The sequence below is a fragment of the Anopheles merus genome, chromosome 2R (assembly GCF_017562075.2).
Source record: "Anopheles merus strain MAF chromosome 2R, AmerM5.1, whole genome shotgun sequence".
NCBI classification, from domain to species: Eukaryota; Metazoa; Arthropoda; class Insecta; order Diptera; family Culicidae; genus Anopheles; species Anopheles merus.
Genome location: NC_054082.1, coordinates 49,494,553 through 49,520,557, shown reverse-complemented (window position 1 = coordinate 49,520,557; position 26,005 = coordinate 49,494,553). Strand labels below are relative to the sequence as shown.

At 45.1% G+C, this 26,005-nt stretch overlaps 1 protein-coding gene across 2 annotated transcripts; it reads left to right on the top strand.

Annotated features, from left to right (window-relative positions):
* The first annotated feature begins 662 nt into the window (after positions 1 to 662).
* LOC121603694 (band 4.1-like protein 5) lies at positions 663 to 25,397 on the top strand. Of its 2 annotated transcripts, XM_041932794.1 has the most exons (8): positions 663 to 3,068; positions 19,660 to 19,807; positions 19,892 to 20,068; positions 20,134 to 20,342; positions 20,424 to 21,708; positions 21,844 to 21,956; positions 22,855 to 23,775; positions 24,208 to 25,397. In XM_041932794.1, the coding sequence occupies exons 1-8, from the start codon at positions 2,916 to 2,918 to the stop codon at positions 24,343 to 24,345; spliced, it is 3,144 nt and encodes a 1,047-aa protein (XP_041788728.1). In that variant the 5' UTR covers positions 663 to 2,915; the 3' UTR covers positions 24,346 to 25,397. The 2 variants fall into 2 exon arrangements, with proteins under 2 accessions (XP_041788728.1, XP_041788729.1); XM_041932795.1 differs by lacking the exon at positions 22,855 to 23,775.
* Positions 25,398 to 26,005: the final 608 nt, after the last annotated feature.

Genomic DNA, 26,005 nt, shown 5'->3' with positions numbered 1-26,005 from the left:
TTTTTTAATTAGGTTGTTTCTCATTTTTATGTCTGTTTTCATAAAAATATTTTGATGTCTGTTTTCGTAAAACTGAAATTTTTTTAATAAAAATTTGGTTGCAGTATTTTTTTATATTTTATGGGGACATACCGAAAACTGTTCGGGCCAAGCGCTCACCTAGCGCTGCTCGAGCGAAACTGTGAAGGAGTTGAAATGGTGAAAAAATTGAAATTGTAGAAATGGGAAGAACGCTTTGGTTTTTATCGACATAAAATAGAAATGTATCTGTTTATAGATGCAGTTTTTTTCTATATGTATTTTTATCACACGGTATTTGTGATTGTAATTCCAACTGTAAAATTGATTGTTTGCTTTTGTGATTTGTATTCCTTCACCCGCCGAACAAAAAGTGACAGGAAAGTCATTCTGTCACCGTGACTGTAAACCCCAGGTTATAATTAAAATGTTTGTGTTGATTTAATAAATGTTCAGTTTTACACTACTGAAGAGCATTTTATTACTGATTTCGATCGTATTTTAATCGATTCTCACCTTCACTGATGGCTGTCCCCGAACATATGGTCGAATATGAAACGATTTGCTGGTCATAACTCACAATGGGCTATCTTGTGAGGTCAAAATACGTGTTGCACTGACAGCGAAGAACGAAAGCAATCATTCTCGCACCGCAACTTATCGCAAGAGCAGGCACGGGCTCCGTCCGTGCGTGGTAAAGGCTGGCTAGTTTGTGCAAGTGAACAAGCCAACTAAACAAACATCAACAACGCTGTTTGTTGTGTTGTGTTGCTAATACTGCAGTGTTATGGAACCCATACGCACTTGGGTGTGAGTGCGTTCTTTTGTGTGTGTCGCTAAGTGGTGTTATCTCGGCGCATTGCCCGAAATTCGTTGACAAATTTCAAACCCCAAACGTGTGCACCGGGTGGTGTTGCTGGTGCTTCCAATTGTATTCTAATTAGATTAAAAAAGGTACCTGTGCCGAGAGTGCAGCGCGTGCAGGTGTGGTGGCTAAGTTCTTCGCACCTGTGTTTGATCGATCGGTTTGCCGTGTGGCAGCAGTGTGTCGTGGGCGAATAATTAACGGTACGCCCGCCCAGAATTGGTGCAGGATCGCAGGAAGAAGCGAAGAAGCAGGAGAAGGAAGGAAAAATCGCCTTCCTTCTCCGGAACGGTCGTACGGACACTTGGCCCCGTTTTGCGGCGCGAATGCGGTGTAAGAATGAATGGTCCGGAAGGAAAAGTGCAGAAAAAGCTACGGCCACCATTGTGGGTTGTTGTCGCGGCAGTCTGTTCGCCAACTCCGATCGCGGACTGAAGAGATCGATCGCTGCGGTACGGCGGGGCTGGTAAAGAGAAAGATTCGCACCCAAACCACCGTCCGTCGTGCGCCCCACGGTCCTGTACCTGTTTGGCACAAACGTGCGTACATCAGTAGTGTGTGTGTGTGTGTGTGCGCCCGTGTCTGTGAATGTAGGTTGTAGCTTACCGGGCAGGGTGGAAGAAACGACAAGAAGAAAAGACGGGTGAAGGTGCATCGAGTAACCCCCGAGATAGCTTTGCCATCCAAGAAGTGAAAGAGAGCGAGAGTCTGACAGAGAGCGTGCAAGAGCGAGAAAGAGAGAAAAGGGAAGCGAAAAGCACAACAGCAGCAGCAGCAGCAGCAGCAGAAAAAGCTGGTTTCACCCAGGTAGAAGAGTAGGCGCAAAGAAGTTTCGACCTGGTTGAGCTGCTTAGATTGATTCGTGTGTGTGTGTGTGTGTGTGTGGTAGTGTTGGTCGTCTTGCATGCGCGGGGCGCGGTATGCGCGTGTGTGTGTGAGTGTGTATGCGCTGGTCAGTAGAAAGAAGAAGCCCTGAAGAAAGGGTGATCGGGTTTGTTTGCCTGTACGCATCGAAGTCGCCGTGACCGTTCTAGCGGTTGTCCCGCATATACGCGCGCGCGTGTGTGTTTGTGCGTGTTGAGCAGGAATAAAGCAAAAGTGGTTGAATCGTCAACGAAAAGGGGGGACACCTTATCCCACCAGTGTGTTTGGTCGTTTGGCAGTGTGTGTGTGTGAGTGTGCGCGCGTCTGTTTCTTGTTCTGCAGTCTCGTTCTTAGTGCGGTGAAGAAATCGAGTGTTCCGTTCTGTTGTTTTCAAAAGGTACGCAAAATTATCGTCATCGCGCAAAGGAGGAGGCTGTCTGTGGTGAGGTGGTGGTACCGCCAACACACAACGCCCCCCGGTGGGTGTCGCTGCACAGCCCACGCTGGCGTATTTTCGGTGCAGCAGCAATCGGTCGGTACCGTGTCAAGGGTCGTGCGACGAGGTGTCACGGGCTGTATCTCTGCCCTCCCCCTTTCCCCGTAAAGCCGACTCACCAGGAACATACTCACACCAGCGCAGGAGAGAAACGCTTTGCCAGAAAGTGGACTGTGTGACGTGTGCGGCAACAACAGCACCAGCAACACACTCCAACCTCAGCAGTGAGTGGAAGAAGTTTCCAGAGGCAGCAGAGGAAACCGGAATACCGGACAGGGCAGACACACGGGCAGTGGAGCAGAAGAAGAAGCGGAAGAAAACATCGAGCGGACGACGACGGTGCAGAGTATCCCCTTCTCGTCGTGCCAGCAAAATCCAGACCCAGACCGGACGGACGCGAAAACGGAGGGCAAAGAATATTCATCCCTTTGAATGAGCGGCGGCTCGCGGTGTGCCGTGGTCTCCATTAGCAACGTCAACGTATAGTAGCAGACAGACACACACACACGCAGAGACACAACGACGCGGAAGAAAAGGGCAGTTGCGGGATCGCGAAATTCGCCATTCTTCTTCTGCCGCTGCTGCCACTGTTTCTGCCGATTGCCAGCTCCTGGTTTCGGCGGTGCGGATAGTTGAGGGAAAGGTTGTCGATCCGTTCGTTCGGGCCCAAAAATGTTGCGATTCCTCAGCCGGCGCAAGGGGCGCAGTGCTGCGGCCGACACGGTCGACAGCCAGATCAAGTCGCAGCGCATCCCGACGAACAAGAATTTGATCCCGTGTCGCGTGATACTGCTGGACAACACGGACCTACCGGTGGATCTTACGGTAAGTGTTCGATGCCGGTGAGGAGGCGGAACATAAGTTCAAAAAACAAAAAAAAACCTGCATAACCAACACCTTTCCAAAATGGAGCGGCGCGTACGGGTGGTTTGCAAATATTTGGTCTCCTGGTTTTGCTGCCATTAGTTTGGTTGCTGGTGGTATGCCCTCCCTTTCCCGCTCCGGGGTGGGTTGAAACTTTCGATAAGATAAGCAGTGTTGGGGGTTGTTGCATACACGACGGTTTTCTTCGTCGTTGTGTTGTGCTGCCTGTTTGCCATCGCAACGCCTAATAGTGTGTAGCGCGTACACCACCCCATCGGAACAACGGTGGCGGAAGCCAAAGTAAAATAGTTGTCTTTAATCATTTGTTTCTTTTGGCGACATACCACGATTGGGTAGAATACTGAAGGGTGTGAAAGGCACCTTCTTCCCTTGTGGTGTCGGAATACGGAAGAGACGGTAGAGGGCGTAGAGCAATTGCTTCCGGGTTTTGAGCGATTTTGATGGACTGATTGATTTGTAAGATTGACTGATTGCATGTCAGGCATACTTTGATAACGTTTTAGAAGAATATTCAAAATTTATACGATTAGGTGTGTGTGATAACGTAATGTACAACTTAAAAAAACTAACGAACAAATATGAAAGCTTCGACATTTGTTTGTACTTCTCACGATTTGCTGACAACAATATCAAAATATCAAAATTTTTGAACAAAATAATTGAACAAAAATATAAAAAAACTCATAATATCATGGTACGAATCCAAAAATATGCCGTGAAGGAATCAATCATCCTTGAGAAACTTTAAAAAAGTACCATAAATGTATTCTTGAAGAAATTGAATGATAGTGAGTTCCAAAATTTACCTTAAAATTACAAAATTATTTCAATATCAGGCTGCCATATAATAGGTAAATCCAATTTACATGAAGAACCTAAAGGAATGATTTTTTATTTGTTCTTGGATCGAACTATTTATGATATTTTTTCCTTCTTAAAATAGAGGAAAAACAAAATCAACTATTTCGTAGTTCTTGTTTGACGTTCTTCATGTAACGGCCCAGTAGTCATCGTTAAAGTTCTTCACTTTTGTTAATACTGAACATCAAATAATTCACGGGATGTTATCCTAAAGATTCTATTATCTTCTTCTTCTTTGGCTCAACAACCGATGCCGGTCAAGGCCTGCCAGGCCTGCCAACCCACTTGTGGGGTTGGCTTTCAGTGACTTATTGATTTCCCCCCATAGCAGGATAGTCAGCCCTACGTATGGAGGTACGGTCTATTTGGGGCTTGAACCCATGACGGGCATGTTGTTAAGTCGTACGAGTTGACGACTGTACCATGAGACCGGTTCGAAAAAGATTCTATTATGCATCATTTAATTACCCTTTCGCATGTGAGATATCATCATTACCGATGTGATGTTGTTAATATGTCGGTCAAGTAGTAAGAAGAACCTATTTGGAGGGAAACTAATTTAGGGCAATCATGATCCTCACCCATCAGCGTTACTCCCAATATGTGAATCGTATGTCTACAGAGCTTGGTGCATGCTATTCAAGTGTGTAGCATCAAGCGTATTACAGCCAAGCACACACGTGTTGTGTGGTTTAACCTCAAAATAGTAAGTTTTACGAAATTGTTAACCACGCTTGCACGCACGGCAACATCGATGTTAACGGAAGTTGTTGCATCGTGTGTATGTGTGTGTGAGTGTGTGTGTGTGAGCGAAAATGGCTGTTTGTTACCGTGTTGATTAGAGTAAAGCAATGTTTTTAAAGCAGTAATGAATTAGTAGCTTCATTTCCCTTCCCATGCATAATCACTTGAAGCTTACGAGTACCGGAGGAGATGGCAATGGGTAGGTGAGGGGTGCTATCGAGGCATCATTAAGGGCGTCCTTTAAACAGCTGTCGCCACGAGGCCATGCTATTGAGAGAGTCAACTAGCTCAGGTGGGTTGGTGATAATATGCAACAACGCGTTGTTAACTCGTGCATTGAAGCACTTGAAAGCTGGAGAACCGACCGGGGGAGAAGGAGTAGAAGGTAATGCAGAGAAACAAATGGAAACAGTAGTAGCACCAGTGTTCTCGATACTGTCTCGATGCTTTTTATCACCAACTGCCTGCTGCTACTGCTGCTGGAATGTCAAGGTGTGCATTGCGCCCGGGTGGTGGAGTTGGTGGGCGGTCGAACTCGATAAACTTTTGCCGGGCTTGGTGGTTAGGAAGGTAAAGGCAACAAAAAAAAAAAAAACGACAGAGGACACTCTGAATGTGGCTATACGACAACGGCGACAACCTGGCGGTGTCAATGGGGATCCCTCCTTCCAGCTGACTAAATAATAAACTATCTTCGACGATATTTTTTTAACCTTTCGACACTATCAATTTGCGTTCAATGTTGCTACTTTGTGTTCGGCTTGGGTGGTGCGGCTCAAAAAATCACGCTGGTGTGTCCCACTTTATTGGCCGTCGACACCGGTTTCTTTCATTACACATTCCTCAAGGTAAGAGGAGTTCTTGCCCACATCGGCAGGGTAGCAGCACGCACAGCAGATGACGTCGTTTTATGGTTTGGGTTCGTCGCTTGTTCACATTGAAGTCTTTCTCTATTACTGTTACCGTCCGGCTGGAGGTGGTGAGTAAGCCGCGCCACTGCCCTTCTTGACGATGACGACATTATGGTCACGGATACAGACTTACACACACACAGACACACATACTTATATATCCCCACACACAAACAAATACACACAGTCGGGCATGCATCAGTGCACAGCCATGTATACGGGTGAGAATGAACGGTACAGCAAGGCATTCGATTAGCATACCCTGGCGTGGCATTAGACACGCTATCTAATACCGGTTCAAAGCGTCACGAGCGAGATGGAGTGGACCGTTTGTCTCATTTGTGACATGCCCGGTGCCGTGTGCGATGCTGTGTCGGAACAGGAATTTATTGTGTTTGTTTATTTGCTGAAGGCTCCACAAATCACAAAGAAACATTGAGTAAATCCTTCCAACTGATTTTTCAATACTTATAGCAACAGACTTGTATTGTTGTAATTCCTGTTGTAATTCCTGTTGAATTAATATCAACCTGAGCAACACAAAAATGAAATAAATAAAATGAAAGAAAGAAAAGACATGAACAACTGGTCTGTTTCTTTCTTTCGATTAGTTTTCTGTCATTTTTCTAACACGCTTCAGCAATAGCCGGCTCAATAATTAGACCTCAGCACGACACTGTCTTTCGATCCCATGCCACCCCCCGTAGGAGATTGTGTGACATTTAACCAGGCACCTACTATGCAACCTACTATGTGTGACAAACACCCATCCGGTATCACTCTCGAAAACAATCCCCGATCACACGAACCTCCGTTAGAAGCCCTTTTTTCCGAAACACCGCCCCTTACTTATGGCCTTCCGTTTGCTCTATCTCCTCAGGCAGTGGCAGGAAAGAAACGCTTTTGTGTATCTTGCGACTCCCGGTTAAGGGCTATATCACTCTACCGGCTGGGGAAAACCCTTGGAGCTATCAGACACATTGAAACCAATGCCATCAAGAACCACCATTGCCTGTGCTGGAAATTCGGATGAAATTGAAGTCGGTACGCGTGTCGCCAAGCCATCTCTCCATCACTACCGCCATTGAATGGGAAGAAAAAAGTTGCCGTTTGGGGAAGTAGCTTTCCCTGTTGCGTGTGTTTGGGAACGCGTTTGGGGGTATAAACTCGTGTTTTCCCATCCACGCTTAGGATTGCATATGGCCGCTGAATTTGCTCGAAAACTCGAGCCCGCTCCCAGCAGCGCCGTTCGATGGCTCAACAATCGAAAATAAGTTCCATCTCCCGAACACCACCCCCTTTACGGGGGGGCGCCCTTGATAGCGTGCTCCGGAAAGGAATGAGCAAATGGTGGAAAATGCTTGGTAACACTCGATGTGGTGAGGAGCGCTTTTCTAGGAAGTAAGCGATACATCTTCCCATTGGGTCGCCACAGGCCTAAAGACCGGGCGCTCAACAACGGCCCCTCTCTCGTACAAAGCCACCAATCTGTTTTCTTCCCCGTAGCAGATTCGGTCGGCTTCCGGCCCGAAAACCTCCAGCTGTGGTGGCGGTTCGACAGGGCCCTGGAACAGTTCGGTTGTGGCTGAACCGGGTGCTCTCTCGGCACCGTACGTCGATGGATGGTGATGGTGGTGAGAATAATAACAGTTTAATTGCCGGTGTTGTTGGTTTATTAAAATCTCAAATCTCATTTTCCCTAACCCTTGCCATGCCGCGAGTCTACTCCTACCAACGGCACTGAAGCTTAGCAAGATTGAGATCGCCTCCAGTGGCGCGGGGTTTTCTTGGTTGATCTTTGTCGTTTTCTTCTTCCTGTTGGGTAAATCAGAGTTCCGCTTGTGCATTTCTCATAAGGGCACAATCTCATCCCCTAACTTACTGCTGGGGGTGTAGGAAAGGGAGGTTTGTTTGTTTGTTTTTTTAGTTCCCTCGCATCATCATGTGCCTTGTTTCTCGTGCTTTTTCTCTTCCATTCTTTTGCGTTTTTTTTTTGGAAGGGAGATGCCATCGTCCGCATTCTTTTCAAGGTGACTTCTAGACCTTTTTGTTCTGTTCATTTTTTTAAATTGTTTCTACCTTCTCCTAGACACAGATGGAACCGACCTAACGTTTAGTTGCCGTTCGTTTAGATATTGCGTTTTTTATGGATATTGCGATAAGAGTGAAACCCACCGGCGCGTGTGCACGTAACGTTGTTTCGTTCGGTATCTTTCCACGTCCTGGGGAATGTTTGAACAGACTAAAGTGCGTACGTTTCCATTTCTTTACTTTTATTTTTTCGAGATCTAGCTCTGGAATAGGGAGGAAAATAGGTCATATCTTCACAGCGGTCGTGATGGTAGTGCTTTCATAGATGATGAACTCGTTGATGGTTGATATGTTTGTTAATATTATATTACTTATTGGATGGAATTTGCTTTTCACGCCCAAGAGTAGAAAACCCACTACGGGGGCTATACCATATTACTCAGTTTTTTTAGAAGGAGTTTGAGGTTGAGTCAGCTGGAATCATCTCAACATTCCTTTCAAAACCGCATACAAAACTAAACAATCGTAAACAAACGCCGTTTCGTCGCAAGCTTGATTAAACTAGCTCATGCATTTTTTTCTTGCCGAAGCAAAAATACTTGGTCAAGAAAGGTTGAAAACTGTCTGTTGCGATGGTTTTAACACTTTGAGTGTCATGGATGTCATATATGATAGCCAGTTATGTGTCCTGGGGTGCCATGGATATCATATATGAACAAGCCAGGGATTACTGACTTTAATGGTAATACGCCCAATCCGTTACAAGATATTAATATTTAATATCATAATTCATAATTCATCATAATAATTTATCTATCTATCTATCTATCTATATATATAAAAATCTCGTGTCACGGTGTTTGTTGTGAGCAACCTCCGAAACGGCTGGATCATTTGAAACGAAACTTTGCACACACCTTAGGGTGGTATGAGAATAGGTTTTAAGACTTAAAAATCGTTCAAATATTACACTAAAATTAATTTAATAATGATTTTCTAACTCCCATACAAAGAGCAGGATTGTGTTTGTGTTGTATACAGCACTTTGACACTTGGTGTAAGGTGGCTGGGGGTTTACACTCGATGATCGGATCCTGAGGGGATACGGGACGATACAAATATCCCGAGTAAAAAAGCAATAATGGAATATTTTAGTTTTTTCGGAATAACTTAGTTTTTCGGGTCAGCTAGTATATTAATATAAATTATTTAATTGATACCCATAAATGGTAAAAAAATAGAGAATATAAATGCAAAATAACAATTCCTTCGATCAATATAGTGCAGCCACATATATTTTAGTTATAAAGTGAGTTTTGAAAACGTCTAATATACAGCAGATATTAATTAAAACATTCTCTTAATGTCAGCATACGTTGTTTACATCATCGATATTCAATGAAGCATCTAGTTGAGAACAAAGCTATACATACAGTCGTTGCCACCTAATTTTGGCTCTTATGCATCCATTTTTGACAGTGCGCATCAATTTTTGACTCTAACGCATCTATTTTTGTTTGTAAGTCATCAATGTTAGTCTCTTCTAGGAATCATGATAATTTTACAAGGTATTTGAGCAGATTTTTTACAATTGTAATTTTACATCACACAAACATTACAAAACCCTTGTAATTTCCAAAGTACGGAGACAATTCAAAAGTAGACTCCGGGGCCGATTCTGTAGTTGGCTCCGGAATCGGAATCGATCTGGGAATCGCAATTTGCTCCGATAACGGAATCAGAATTATTTCTAGAAATGGAATTAGCTCCGGAATGAGAATCAGTTCTTGAATTGAAAGAAGTTTCAGAAGCGACACCAGTCCGGGAATCTCTATGAAATTGGATCATTTACAAGCAAATTTGGATTTTGGCGGCTATCAATACGTAGCATCATTGGACCCCCAAATGCCTATTCTTATGGAGATGCCGAAAACGATTCCGAATTTGAAGCAGATTTTGATTCCCAACCTGATTTCGATTTCGGAACCGATTTTGGAAACAGATTCTGGACCTACTATCCGGAATCGATTCCAGAAAACTTCAGAACTAGCTGGAATCGATTCCGACGAAAACTTCATTTTTCTCATCACTATTACAGACACTAATTACAGTTATTTGAAGAATTTCAACACAAAACTTAAATATTTATGTAGCATTCTAGCGACATTCCATAATGAATCATTTGTCTGTTCCTATGTTCCCGTAACGGAACATAATGATGCTTTGATGCAATAAAAAGTGTATCAGTATTGAAGATGATTTCAATGTTTTTCTACTTTGGTTTCGTTTTGTGTTTTTTTTCTTATCTTTTCAACAATCCAACACAATACCCTCGATCGAGCACCACTGCTTCTCCTAGTCGAACTAATAGCTTGAAGGTGCTTCAATATCGTTCATTCACGCTAACTATCCTCATCCCAGAGTAAGCGGGGCACAGAATGTCCAGCTGGGCGATTTTTCATTCTGATAAGTTACAGCAGAATAGTTTCTTTTTGTTTTGTTCCCCTGTGACACGCTGTGAAAATGAAACCGGCATACAATTTCAAATTCCAAGGTGAAGAAGAATTTAATTAAAATCGATTTCACAAACCTTTACCACCGCGATGTGCCAACCGGAGGAGGAGCAGTGTTGTCGGTTTTTGAGCTGGAAAATTATGTGCATGAAATAAGAGTATATTGCAACCGAAAGTGACAATTGGTGTGTGGCCGCGGAACGACGGGGGTTGCGTTACTACAACGGGGGCTCAAGTTAGGCAGTGAGAAAGGGGAAGAGTCATAATAAAAACATGATAACAATGCTGTTGGGTTGCGAAAAGTCAACAGAAAATATTTCTTACCGTGTTTTCACTCTTTTCCCATGCAATGAGTTGGGCGCGAGGGAATGTGTATTAGGAAAAAAGCTTAATTCTTTTTGATTTGATATAGAGCTGCTGTGTCTCACCATTGGACGGGAAGCTGCGTGTGATGTTAAGCATTACAACTGATTTTACATTCGTTTGTGTGTATGTGTTTTAAGGTAAAACAATTCATAATGCAACCTACGGCTCAAGGGGTGAAAATTCAAGCATCGAAAATCTCCCCAAATGCGCTCGAAACGCCGGAAGAGAAACAAGGCCGAACGTAAGCTTCATCATACGCTGAAGATAGTGGGTGGAGGTGTGTCTGCATAGTACTTTTGTTTTTTTATTGCCTCTACATTAGTGCATCCTCCACTACACATCACCACCTCCTTTACCCGTTTGCTGAGGTGAACGTTTTGTTTCCGGACTGACCCCAAGCGGTCTTCGTAACCTTTGGACGCGCACTCTATACCCAACCCTCCCCTACCCGGGAAGGAAGACGACCGACCCGGTCGAGTGTGTTTCCGTATTTTTTCGTCGAAACTCGAAAATCTCCAAACTATAGCCCCCAGAGGAAAGTAGTAATTATTTCCATAAGTAGAAAGTCATGCGCCACACGAACGCCACCGACGCCTGCGTGGGTTTGTATCATCGCTTATGCTAACTACAGTGACGGATCAATTTTCGGACGGAAGGTTATTTGAATTTGGAAAATGGATTTTTTCTCGGTTGGTGATGGCGGTGTTTGAGGATGGTTCAGGGTGCTTTTCTTTCACTTTGATGCATTGCAGCTTCCACTGGAGAGTGATGCGTTAATGTAGGGAGGGTAATTGTAATTAAAAGCGCGAAGCTTTGCGCTTGATGAATTAGCAGATGAACGACAGAGGAAACATTAGACAGTAAAACGGTAAATCAAGAAATTTGCTGTACAAGTTTGCACATTAGCGCAGCACAAGGTCACTTTATGGCTCTTGACGACGGGCTATGTTTTATCCATCGCGCGTAGCACGAGCTGCTTTGAATTTCTTTAAAATTTACAACAACTTGTTTGTCCCATTAATGCATTGGACGCGTGAAGCTCCCGAACCTTCTCTGTCTGTGACCCGCAGAGAGATAAAAAAACAAAACATCTATCTACATGAATGAAATCCATCCTTCTTCCTCCATTCCTCGTACCCACATCAAGCGCATTGGACCGGCAAAACTTGGTTCGGGCGCTCGCAGTCGCGCTTTATTGTTGAGATGCAATGATTGCTTCACTTTTCTGCATTCCCACCATACCCGCCTACTCGCCCCGTCATCATCCGGCGATTGTTTCACTATCTACCGGTGGACGATGCTGCAATTAAAGCTTAAAATTTGCTGCCTTTGTCGACCAATTTTGGGCCGATGTTGTTTGACCGATGGATGGGCGGTGGTGGCGTCCGTCTTGATCTGCCAGCATCTCAGCATCGCAGGTCAGCCAGAGTCAGAGATGACATGAACCTGCTGCCTCTCTCGGTGTGAATGATGTTAAAAGGTTGCATTGATGTTGGCGGACTTGGGTGGATGGTGGAATAAAATAAAATAATTCAACACAACGCTGCGTACCGGCCATCTGAAGACGGTTTGAAAGGGTGTGTAAAGAAAGCGCCGCCACCCCGGGAAATACTTTGATTCGCGTTTGTGGTTCGAGACTAGTACGAGATTTCTTCATCTGTTGCTACATGTTTATTATGAACGTTTCTCCATCTGGCCAAAACGGTAGAAAGTGACCCGAGGTGTGTGTGTACGGGGTGATGAGAGAAGAGACTCAGGTCGGTCGGCAAGCTTTTGGCTAATGACGGACGGGGTGGTGTGGCGATGATTATTTTATTGCACCGTAACACTTTCCTGCCAATCGTGTGCAGTGTGTGCCGATCGAAGAGGTACTGGGTGTAGCCTGTGCCAGACTTGAAGGATGGGTGTGTCATGTGATGAAAAGCACGATAAAACGGAGATGGAACAAGAGATAGACAACGAGAGAGAGAAAAAAATTACCAACAAAATGATGAAATGTGAATGGCGGTGGATAAATCTTATATCATTTTGGGTTATTCCGATGATTAAGATAGCGAAATTTTGATGTTTTGCTTCGGTGCACTTATTTTTAACACGGTTTATCATTTGCATTATCATTTCATGTATTTTCCACGGTCGTAAACAAAATCTTATTAGCATACATGCATAAGGGAATACTAAACAGCAGCTCGATCGGTTGATGATTCAGCTGCAGTAACGTCACCATAAAGTCACCTCAGTGTTGATCATGCAGACCTTTGCGCGTGTGTATGTGCTGTATCATTGTGACGCATCTTTTGACGTGTTCTCAATTCGGTACTGTTTCCAGCATTGTATTATTTGAACTACTTGCAAGCTCGAAACGAGTTTCGTTCGATATGATGCAAATTGTTTGTGGGTATGTAAGACAAGACGCTCGTAGTGGCGGTTTGCGGGGGACACGATTCGACGTTTCCTTTTTCCATCAAATGTCACCAAGGGGCCAGCTGGAGCGGCTGGAAAACGGGTTTGGAAAGTGGTTTATCCAGATGAAAATGTAACTGGGTCTGCGCAGGGGGGAGTTCTTTCACCTTTTGCACCAGTGAATGCGGTGGGAGAGGTCGCAGTGGCTCAGGGAAAGACGTGTTGTGCAAGCAAGCAAGCTCAAAGCACCGTTAATGGTGTAGCGTGTGCCGTATTTGAAAATGCAATTTGAATTACTAAAGCATTCAAACACTTAATTGATGTAATTGTTAATCACTCCCGAATTATGGCAAAGCGCCACCAGCCAGCCTGCCAGCCGGTTGCAAAACAATCGAAACACCGTTTTCCAAATTTCGACCCAGTGAACAACTGATTTATCTTGGCAAGACGGTACTTGCTTGTTATTCCTGCGAGTCGCGGTGGACAAGAAGCTTTCCTTCGCTCCACTCCCACCGTGGTTGTTGTTTGCCTTTGGAAGCTCGAACAACTCGATCGAAATTTGCGGGGTGTGTGTGTGTGTGTAGAGCTCGGTGGTGGTGCGCTCTATTTGGTGCTGTGTGTGGTGCAAAATGGAACCAGACCGCGGGGGTTTTGCGAACGAACTGCGTCTTGGCAAGCGAACAGGGCTTGTAATGGGAAACCTTTCGCGCGGATCACACCAATCACCACCGCCAATGCACGCGAGGAGAGGGGAGGGTCCCCGATAGACGACAGCTCACGCGCAATGGAAACAAAGATTGGCCACACGGCTGTGTTGGGTGGGAGTCTGTTACTCTTGCGAATGGCAATGGAGAAGAGCTCCACAAAGCACAACACCACCTCCAACCTCGCATAACCCCTTTTTCAACCGGAGTGGGGTGCTGCTGCACGACCACCACCACCGGTGGTGGCGTGTCGTTGTGGCCACACCATTACCCACGGAGCCAGGGTTTGAGCTTTGCCACGAATTACCAACACTACACTGTCGGTTTCTTCGCTTCGTCGTCCGTCTGTTTGCCGGCTGGAAGATAGCGTGCCGTGTTCGAGTATGTTCTCGATGTTCTTTTGCCCCGGACCGTCCCCTCCTGGAGGTGGTGGTTAGTCACAGCGACATTAAGAGCCCCGTGAGGTTTTGGCGGTCTATGGATTGACGAGTTCGTGGAGAATAGCGTAACGTTTTTGATACTTACTTGAACTTCGGCGGTTAAAAAGAAAAAAAAATCTATGTTTAATTATCATGTATTTGGTTTGACATAATAATCTACGACCTGCCGGTATTTCGAGTTTTATTTTGTATATCGCAGTCAGATAATAAGTCCTTGTTATGGATTGGATGGAGCATACGAGGCTTTAACACTAATGATGGGAAAAATGAAGTTTTAGTCGGAATCGATTCCGGCTACCTCCGAAGTGTTCTGGAATCGATTCGGGATAGTAGGTCTGGAATTAGTTTCTGGAATCAATTTCGGAATCGGTTCTGGAATCGGAGTCGGCTCCGGAATCGGAATCGGTTCCGGAATCGAAATCGAAATCGGCTCTGGAATCGGAATTGGCTCCGAAATCAGAATTGGATTTGAAATTTGGTTGGTTTCGGGATTCCCATAAGAATAGACGTTTGGATGCAATAATGCTACGTTTTGATAGCCGCAGAGAATCAAAATTTACTTGTAAAAGATCCATTCTCGTGGAGATTCCGGGACTGATTTCGCTTCTGAAATTTCTTATTTCAAATCAAGAAATGCGACTCTAATTCCGGAACTAATTGCGGAGCTAATTTGAATTCTGAAGTCAATGCTGATTCCGTTACCGGAGCAAATTGTGATTCCCAGGTCGATTCCGATTACGGAGCCGATTTCGATTCCGGCATCGAAACCGGATTCAACTTCTCTGGAATCGGCTTCAAAGTCTACTCTGGAATCGGCTCCGGAATTGATTCTGCACATGGAATCGGAATCGGGTAGGTCCGATTCCGAGCTCTTACCAGTATATAACACACGGCAAGGCATACTTTACCACGTATTAATAATTTTGTTTTTCTAAACGATAGCTGTCAAATTATCAATCATTTAATGATGAAAGTAAGTAAGTTGATGGGCGTTTCTATATACTTTTTCAACTGCCAAATGCGTCGTGCAATAATTTGTTCGTTTATTACATTTTATTACAACAACTTAGCAGAACATGGCGTAACGTCTGTGACAAAACTTGATCGTAAAGATCATAGATTCTTTCGCCCGTCTGGGTCCAAATCAACTCGCAAATTTCCATCTTCTACCGTACAGATAAAGCGAAAGAAATCGAGACGATGGTGCAGCAAAACAGCATGAGGAAATGTGTGTGTGTGGGTGTTTTTTTATTATACCCTTTGGCTGGAGTTTCCCTCTGCAGTATTGCAACGTTCGTTACATAAACAAACCGCACAAACATTATCATTGTTTGTTGACATTAATCTGTATGTGTGTATGTGTGTGTGTCTGTGCATGTTTCATTCTGTGCCTGAATTGCTCTCTACCCAGTTGGTGCCTCTGTATGACTCTGAGCGATTGTGTCAAGTTGTGATATTTGTTTTCCTCGGTGGTTTTACGCCGATTTTTATCTGCACACAATGCTCTCCCCAGACACACTATTCATATGTTTTTTTTTCGCTTTCGTACCGCGCTATATACAGTTGGGCCATTAGCTAAGGTTCAATTTTGATTGCCGTACGCCGATAGAGACCCGGGCCGCGCCGGGCGGGAGCTGGACGTTTCGCACGTACAACGGTGACGTCTGTAATTAGCAGCGCGTTTGAAAGCATTTGAGCGGGGATTTTTTTGCATACAATTTTGGCATGATTGCTCGCCGATCTGGTTGTGTGCGAAAATTGATTTCCAAATTGGGTTACAACGCACTTTTCACATTTATTTGTTGCTGATAATGTAGAGTGTTTTAGTGCATTTGTGTCATGTAGAACCTTTTAATAGGCTTGTAGGGACTGTTTTAACATTTCCAATACGCTGTTGTGCAATGAAAAAATTATGAAAAGTTTGGCACGTTCGAACCATTCCTTACTTTTTATAACAAATCCAGAACTGCAGTTTGACACGAAGGCCATAGGCAGTATAGACCGTGTAACTTGTCCTTTTAAGTTGTCCTAAGTGTGCGAAGTGGAAACTAAATTCAGCAAACACGCGCTGCCGCTGGACGGCATTATTCAACCGACGTCGTTTTGGCCCACATTTTATTGCTCAGCCGAGTCGTGTGCGGCTTGGCTAGTTGCATCCCCAACCACGGTGCACCGGCCCGGGCTGTTGGCTCCAAAAACCGATTACCTCAGCGGTTGCTGTCATTTTTTTGCGCACGCGGAACGTAATTCGCTTGCCAGGCAGCGCGTACATAGACGACTTTATTGTTTGTCCCGCCACTCGGTAAGGCTATAAATAAATGCTGCGTGACGTCAACATTATCGGTCCCGGCACACACAACATACACACCCGGTATCATCGACTCACTGCACTCAATCCATACGGTAGGTAACCGATCACACTCATCATTCCGCCACATAGCCCGGGTGTCGTGAATCTCGTGCTTTTTGCTACGCGTAGATATGGTGTGGAATTGCATACGCCGGGGAACCGATCGATCGAGCTGAGCAATGGCTGGAATGTGGCTGGTTATCACGAACGTGTGAGATGAGTTAAGCAGACTGAGAGGCACAGCAGGGCATGGAGTGGGGGGAGGGGACCCTTTTTACACGACGCCCCCTTTTGACACGCTGCGTGTGTGTAGTGTGCGCCTTGGCGTGCCTCTGTGTCGGTTACCGGCTTGTTTATTGATGATAACTGTGCCACGCGCAATGACTCATGACCGATTCGATCGCGTTCAGTCGTCAACGCAGAACAGCACGGCGGCCGCCAGATCGGGTGTGACAGATGAGATGCATTGTTTTGCTGAGCAAAGAGGGTGACGTTCGCTGGCGGAATGGATCGTCTCGTCATTGACATTGACCGTCAGCATAAAGTTCGCAAATAAAAGGTGTAAAATATCCAACGATGGTTATTGCGTCATTACAAATTGGATTTCGTTTCGTGTGCAATAATTTTCGAAACGTTTTACGATCGTTTTCATTTATCTTTCTCATATAGTAATTGGTCTGTCTTCTAGGTCCTGCTCATTTTTAATTGTGTCATTTTGTCTTTCAACACCCTAAAAAGTTGATTTTGTAGTGAGTAATCTGTTTTAAAGTTTTTCTATTTCTCCGTGGCGTTTTGATGTTGGATGTCTGCACTTATAGTTTTACTTTAATCAGGTTGAAATTAGATACCCTTATTTTCAAAGGTGAGCTTTATGCTTTCTTTTCTATTTTTGTAGTGAAGTATATGTTTTGTGAGATGTTCATTATTTACTTCATTATGGAAGACGTGGAGAAATATCATCTGCCATCATGTATTGAAGTGACCCGATTTAAGAGATTTAGGGTTTCAAGGGTTTAAAGTGGAAATTTCTATTTACAAGACAAATTATATTCCGGAGTACTGTGAAGAATTCAGAAAGGACAATTTGAGAATATACAGGAAGAAGATCCTGTACAAACACATGAAGAACGTGCAAAGACACTTATCTCTATAACAAGAATATCACCAAATATCACCAGTTATTGCTCCTTCGGATTACTTTTTGTCTCTGTCAATGGGGCGTGATCTGGTTGACCAGGACTTCTACAAATACGATGGCAGAAACATTTTGTGACCTATTCTTCACAAAAAGAGAGTCAAAAACACTATGAACTTCTTGGCACTCCTTATATTTTACATAAATCTAAACAGCCAGTTCAAAACAGCATTCAGAGTTTAAACCCAGAAACAGCTTACTTACAAACGCGTGTGAGAACTCGTCGTTGCAAAGATTCCTTCAGCTCACATATCGCTATTTCTCTTTCTTTCCCATTTTCTGCATTCCGCGCCACAGTGTAGTTCCCGATCGCTAGTTCTTCTCGTTAGTACGATATATGGAACAAACGAAAGCGTTGTTGGAAACTCGTTTCCCGACACCTTTTACCCTCGCGCAGATCGTCGTATACACGGCGGCTCACTTTCGATGACCGGAAAAAGAAGCCCTTCCTCCCGGGATGGGTTTCACTCCCACTTTGGTTGGAGCCTTGGCAAAGGAAATGGCAGCAGACGGAGAATCACCACTCCAAACACAGCCCGCGTGTGTACGCGCCAGCTTGGCAGACAACAGGGAGAAGAGGAATATGGTTTTTCAGTGTACAGGAAGAGCGCCATTACCCGGCAGCAAATGATGTGTGTGTGTGTGCGTTTTGTTATGCTGTTGTACACCTCAATCCATTAGACAGCTGCCCGGGGCACAAGTACTTGGAATCGCCACGTTGGGCTGGTATGGTGCACCCTGTAAGTACAACGCAACAACCAATCATTCTGAGTGTGTTGGAAAATTGGGCAGCTCTCCGTTGAGCAAACTATCGCTTTCGCACGGGGCAGCAGCAACATGTTGTTTGACCTTCTTTTTGCCCTCTTTCTCCACCCAGTTACCTGCCCTTTTGGGTCGATAAGTAGCGTAAAAGGTGGAGGGAACGCAATGGGCGAAGGGCCAGACCGTCGTCGGACGGATGGGAAATGCAGTTCTCCGTCGTACGTGATTACTGGTCAAATGGCGGTGCATCGAAGGTGTTGGGAAGATATTTAAATTGCCACACACTGTGACACGTCTATTAGCCTCACATGTTTGACGATCTTTGTTCAGATTTCATTTCTGAATAGGTTTTTTAGGTTCAAAACGAGGGACCACCTGGGAGAGTAGGCAACGCTTTGGTTGCATCTTACCTTCCAAATCTTCTCAAAGTCTTATAACCAGTTCAGCAAACTATGTTTTACGGTATGCTCGATGCGTTTCAAATTTGGCATCATCGGCATGTGTGGGAATGCCTGTTCTACCAATAATCAATTGTTAATGCAGTGTAGCTGGTGGCGTGCGTCATTCGATATGTTGAGAGAAACCCTACGTGATTGTGACAGTGGCGGGGCGTATTTCACATTGTTCGCATACCTTCTTCACACACGTCGTGCCCCCGTTGGTAGAAAACGGGGGCAAAACAACCGCCATAAGCGCAGTCTACTTCTCATATCCATTTCCCATACCACACATTTGCAAACGGGATTTGATTTTTACGACGACGACGAAAGCGACTGTTGGTGTACAGTGTACTGCTGTCTTTTAGGTTGCATAATGTAATTGTTTGTAAACATAGGCGGAAAGTCAGTACGTATGCGTTTGGTGTGGGTATATCCAGTGCGATCGATAGGTTTTTCCACTGCCCCGCCCGATAATGGTGGCCGAAGAAAGTTTCCACCGATCCACATTTCAGGAGTAATTAAAATAATACGAGCTGGGAAGTGAAAAGAAATCAGGATTTTGCTCGGACCCGCCGGCGCGCAGACGACGGGTCAGACCGATGAACGTAGAGCAATTTGTATGATTTGGTACGGACCAAACATCACCCTCCCTCCCCACCAGTATAGCCCAGGCCACTTGTTTTGGGGGAAAGTTTAATTGCACTTGCAACACATCGCATTTGCGCGCGGCTCCACGGCAACCAGCCTCGTCTAATGGCGCTAACGTAGTTTCCTCACTCTTTAACTATCGAACGTTAATTATACTTTGCAGAAAAAAGCGATGGCCAGCGATCTGTACGAGCAGGTTTTCTATTCTCTGGATCTGATCGAGAAAGATTACTTCGGGCTGCAATTTACCGACGCGAACAACGTCAAGCATTGGCTCGATCCGACCAAGGCAATAAAGAAGCAGGTGAAAAGTGAGTCAACTTCCGCGTATATGTTCCTGTCCCAGTCGAATGAGTGTTTCTAATTTCTTTTTGCTTTTCTACGCCTCGCTTCAGTCGGACCACCGTACACGCTGCGCCTGAAGGTCAAATTCTACTCATCGGAACCGAACACACTGCGCGAGGAGCTGACGCGGTATCAGTTTTTCCTGCAACTGAAGCAGGACCTACTAGACGGCAGATTGGAATGTCCCGATCCGCAGGCCTCGGAGCTAGCTGCATTAGCGCTGCAGTGTATGTATTAATTTTGTGTGCACTCGATGGATAAATTGACCTAATCTCCCTCTCATCCTTTGCAGCGGAATTGGGAGACTTTGACGAAACTGTGCATTCTGCTGCCACCGTGTCCGAGTTTCGCTTTGTGCCGAATCAAACCGAAGAGCTGGAAATTATGATACTGGAGGAGTACAAGAAGTGCCGCGGCTTAACGCCCGCCCAGGCAGAGACGAGCTTTCTCAACAAAGTCAAATGGCTGGACATGTACGGCGTTGATATGCATACCGTTTTGGTAAGCAACGCAGAAACAGTGCTTCCGAAGATTGGTATCACTTTTAATGGTTGAATGTGTGATTCGTATTTTCCTGCGCAGGGTAAAGACGGTTGCGAGTATCATCTCGGTCTGACGCCGACCGGCATCCTCGTGTTCGAGGGCATTCAGAAGATCGGCTTGTTCTTCTGGCCAAAGATCGGCAAGCTGGACTTCAAGAAGAAGAAGCTCACGCTGGTGGTCGTGGAGGACGACGACCATGGCCGGGAGCAGGAGCATACGTTCGTGTTCCGCCTGCACAACGAGAAAGCGTGCAAGCATCTGTGGAAGTGTGCGGTCGAGCATCATGCGTTCTTCCGGCTGCGGGCGCCGGTAAAGGGCCCGTCGGCCCGGCAGAACTTTTTTCGCATGGGCTCGCGGTTCCGGTACTCGGGCAAGACGGAGTTTCAGACCACGCAGCAAAACCGGGCCCGGCGGACGGTGCAGTTTGAGAGACGGCCCTCGCAACGCTTCGCCCGCCGCCAGTCGCACGTGCTACGCGAGCGCCAAAAGCAACTGGTACCACCATCGTCCTCTGCCGACCTGCTGCACCAGCAGCAGACTGTCGCTCACGCTGCCACCATCATTGGAACCACCGCCAGCTGTTCTTCGGCTGATGAGGGCCAGCATTCCACCTCCGGCACATCGACTCCATCCGCGAACACGGTGATACACAACCACATGCCGGGCTCGGGCAGTAGCACCTCCGACATTGCACTCGGTGGCGGTGGCGGCAGCGGTGGCGGCATGCTATCGTCGGGTGGTGGAGGAGCGGGCTTACTGTCCGTGGGCCTAATGAATGGCAATCTGCCCTCGTTGAGTTCGAACAAATCCATCTCTTCGAGTGAAGATGTGGCGTACGGTGGAAAGATGGGTTCGTTCGGCAAGGCGGGTCTGTCGCACATTGCCTCCGGTGCCCGGTATGATGGTGCGGAGATGGGCAAACTGCCCGCCGTCGAGCACGAAATGAGTACCTTTGGAAGGTTTGGTGGTGGAGCCGCTCACCACGGTGGCTCGTTCGGGAAGGCGTCGATCAGCTCTGGCTTTAGCATCCACACGACGACGTCGTCCGACCGCGACAGCCAAATCGACACGCTGTTGAAGACGATCGCTAAGGACCCGTCGCCCTCGCTGCACGGTGTGGAGCTGAACGATGCTAGTAGCTTTAAGATCACAATCAACAAGACTTCCGAACTGGAGACTAACAACGACACGCTGAAGAAGCTGGCAACGACGCCGCACGCGGAGAAGCCCAATAATCAGATAAAGCTGTCGAACAGCGCGGCAGCGGCCGCCGGTGGTGGCGTCCCGCTGCCTCCAGGACAAATCAAGTGCAATATTTTGAAAGGTAGGCGGCAAACGTTTAGAACTCCATCCGACTGGGATGGGATGCGACCAATCGTTGATATGGGTTCCTCGTATCATCCACTCATTACACGTAACTGCATTTACTAACCTGTGCACTCGCTCACCCCATTTGCAGCACGCGTGGAGGAAGAATTGCATCCGAAGCTTACTAATCATCAACTGTACGTGCCGAGCCAGCCATTACACGAGGGTCCGGAATCGTTGAATGCAGCTACATTCGTCTCGGTGGTACGTATAGTATAAAGTGATCGGTGCGTGCAGTATGAGCACTAATTTTTGACCCAAAGCTGGCACCAATCATTACTTTCACCGTTCGCACCACATACACACATGTATCCACATGCGCACCACATACACACATATAATGAAACATTTCGAAACAGGATCAATGAGATTGATTTGTTTTGTTGCACACACCCCCAAAATAATCATAAAAACACGAATGAGAAGGATGTATCATTGCATCGGAACATGCACAAGTCATATAATTCGCTACGCAAGTCTACATTATCATCAGTGCATTAAACGATTAAGGATAACGTGTTCATTTTGCATTTGCGTTATGCTCGTGCCTTGTGCTCGTTGTTTCATTGTGATCTACATTTTGTCTTGCTGTGTTGCTTAATTATACTGTTATTGTGCTGTCTTGCCGCATAATCATACTGTCAGTATCTGTATTACAGTATCCGTTTAGGTAGAGCCATTAAACTATTTATTTTATGTCACCTTTTTGTATCTTCTTTGCGCTGGACGAGAACTGTAATGACAGATCTGTACGATGGAGGGCCTTGCTATATGTGTACTATATGTGTGTGTCCGTTTGTTTACGTTTATTTGTCATTGTCCTATTTTTATTTTTTGTTTTTCTTTTCTTTTTTCCAACAAACAAAATCAAACCCAATCCTCCCGGTTATGCATAAACCAACCTATATTCCTAATCAATCCCCCATTTGTTGCGTTATGCTACTACTGTAAAATGTGTTATTGTTGTTTGGTTTTATGTAATGCGTGCGTGTGTATGCGTGTCCATCGATAACTGTATAAACTGAATGCAAACCCGTTGTTGAAACAATACTACAAAATATCTGCACCTATAACGTTCGGTGGCACTGCGACACTACTACAGGGTGGCGACAAGCTAACATTAAATCTAACCGGTACGACAACTATCCCTACGGGTGGTAGTGGCCATACTACGATTACAACCATGATCGCTTCGCCGGGTGCAGTGGCCTCGCGTACGGCCACATCGCCGACTGGAGGAGGTGTAAGTAGCAGCTGCTTCTTACCCGGGCCGCAGATAACGACCTCCTCCGCATCCGCTGGTGGCGTCGCCGGAGGAGCCAGCCAGATGAGCACTGTAGAGTCTCCCACCCTGCCGTTTACCAACGGAATCGCCGCTCTTCCGGCACCATCCCTGACGACTGACACCGTTACGGTGACACATTTCTCCGAGCAGAAGGGTGGCGTGGTGGAGAAGATCAGTGTCCCCACCAACTCGCCCACATCGTCACCGATCGGTGGGTCGTTGGTTACAATGGATGCGGGCGAAACGGCGGACGTCGATAAGATGCTGCGAACCAATGCTAACAATCCGTTCCTGAACATGTCTAATCCATCGTCCCCGGTGCGTACGAAGTCGACCAATCCGTTTCACAATTTGTCCGGTGCATCCTCTTCGCCTCCACCCGCTGCTGAGCTGGTAGAGGTCGAGCAGGATCGGCTAGCAGAGCCGTCGTCCGCTGATGTTAGCGACGAGAAGAGAATGTCGTCGCCAATCGTACGTGTGAGCGAGTTCAAGAACAGCAATCCCTTCAAGATGGATGAACCCGAAGTGGTGGTTCGTGATGCAAAGGATGTGCTGAAAACGGGAACGCCGCATGGAACGTCCTCAACAAATGGGGATGCTGCGTCGGTGGGATCGCTGGGAACAGCGGCTGCAACAAAGTTGGCCGTCGAGCGGGATGTAATTGATAGCAACGGTGTGGCAACTACCACCACTGCCACTGTTATATCATCTGCCACTGCTAATACCGCAACAATGAAGGTTTGTCATTATTTTTTGTACCATAGGCTTGTACTATTGTAGTCAGATCACTAACTAATCAATGAACGAATAGTAAAAGAAGATGAGCATGTGAAGAAAGCAAAGCTGATGGGTAAGTACATCCCTACTAACACATTAGTTCGTCATGTGGTTGTGGAGCATGTTAAATTGTGTAAATATGTTAAAATATATATCCATTTTGGCTTGCAGTTCGTTATGGGTTCGGCACTGCTTGTTGTGTTGCATTTGCTGTAGAAGGAAATGGGTCATCATATACCGATAATTGTTAACATTTTCACTAACGAAACATTACCGAGCATCTCAATTATACTAAATAGCTGTCAAAAGTGCTACATTGCGATTAAAAGAAAGTTTTAAATGTGATACTAATCGTGATTTTACATTTTTTTTTATTACCCTATCATAACACAGGATCGAATGAAGGAAAATATCAAACCATCGCCTATGGACATATCGCCATGGTTAGTGTCGTCCGATGTGGTCACTGGTCCGACCAAGCCCAAGGAGGCAACGATTATTCGAAAATCGGTCATTACAACGCAGTTGTAACGAAAAATCGTCCTTAAGAATCGATGTAGGTAGGAACAGTTAAGGTTGGTAGGGATCCATAATGTTAGGCGCTTATTTTATGTGTGCATGAGGGATCGAACATTCCTGCCGCTATGAATATTTTAATCCCTTGGTTTGCAATAGATTTTTGCTCGTTCATTAGATGAGAGCAAAAATGGTACTTAACACGGCGAAGCACGAATGTATTGTGGTGACTGACGATTGAAAATGGTCCACTAAGGAGGATGCTGATAGGACGATACATTTTGGTAGTGTATGTCACTGACAAACAGTCAAACACTGTTAGGGTGCTTCTTCTTATGTTGTGTTGTTGTGAAGCCGAGAAAATAAAAGGAATGCCGCATTAGTATTAGATGTGATCTCAGTACATTCCACTGTGGTGAAAACGGTCCGATGTTTCGTCTCGACTGAATTGCACTCGTTCCTCACCGCAAACACGCCAGCTACTGAACAGTATGTAATATGATACAACGAATTTTAAACAATGAATAGAAGCTAGATGGTTCACAGCATAGTGCAAACGCGATTGTGTGGTGGCAGCATTACATTCATTACGGTGATCGTAAATATGCTTCCACAACGCTATGGTAGTAAAGCAATGTTCAATTTTCGGTCATTTTATTTTGCTTTTTTGGTTCTGTGCTTGAACATGATGTAGCATTGTCTTCAAAAGGTATTACAAAAAAGTCACCTTACACACTTAGTGACGATCGAAGCAGAAAGGATGAGTGGGAGGCACGTTTTGTATGCATTTGAAATATCTCAGTGTAGAAATTGCTTCGGCGTGTTGTTGTATGTAAGTAGTAGATGCAATTGAGCAGGAAAAAAATACATTAGAAGATTGCTAGCAAACTCGGTTTGAAACGATAATTAATCAAAAGCTGACATAGTAACTATGTGTGTGCCTCTGTTGTGTGAGCGGAATGTAGCGGAAAATGCTGACAGCTAGTATACATGATTTTAATACCTGAACTGTTTGATGGAGAGAATTTATTCGAGTTGTTGAATAAAAAATTGGATAATTTATATGAAGAAGGCATTTGGTAGACAAAATGTACATGTTACAATCGACATATCCGAACTGATGTATTATATTATAATATATTCGTTTTATCCCTACATATGATTTATCTACACAAAATACGGATAGAAGTAAAAGCAGAGGGCTGAAGAGTGTCGTGGCCGTAGTGCAAACCAAATCAGATGGTATGTCGACTTTGTTTGTTGCATACGGTTCGTGTATTGAATAGCTATGTCGACATAGCTATCGTGTTTGCACAGTGGAGTATACGAGGACAAATAAAATTGGCTATATCACTAATCACTTCAAATATTCCGATAGTTTTGTTAACATATAAAATCTATTTTGATGTCCAATTGTATGCTATGAATGGTTTAATAATTTAATAGGTTGAAAAATTGCATACAATTATTTTTTTACACCTTACGTTTTAAATAGGTTAACAATTATTGGAACACTATTTTTAATGCATCATGCCAAAATGTACTAGTTGATTTATATGTTCCCTCCTCCCAATTAACCCAACATTAAAACACAGACTATGACGTATACTACAGAAATCGTTTTTCAACACAACCAGAGGCATTTGCATCTGGGACGTTCGTTCAGAAGCAGTCA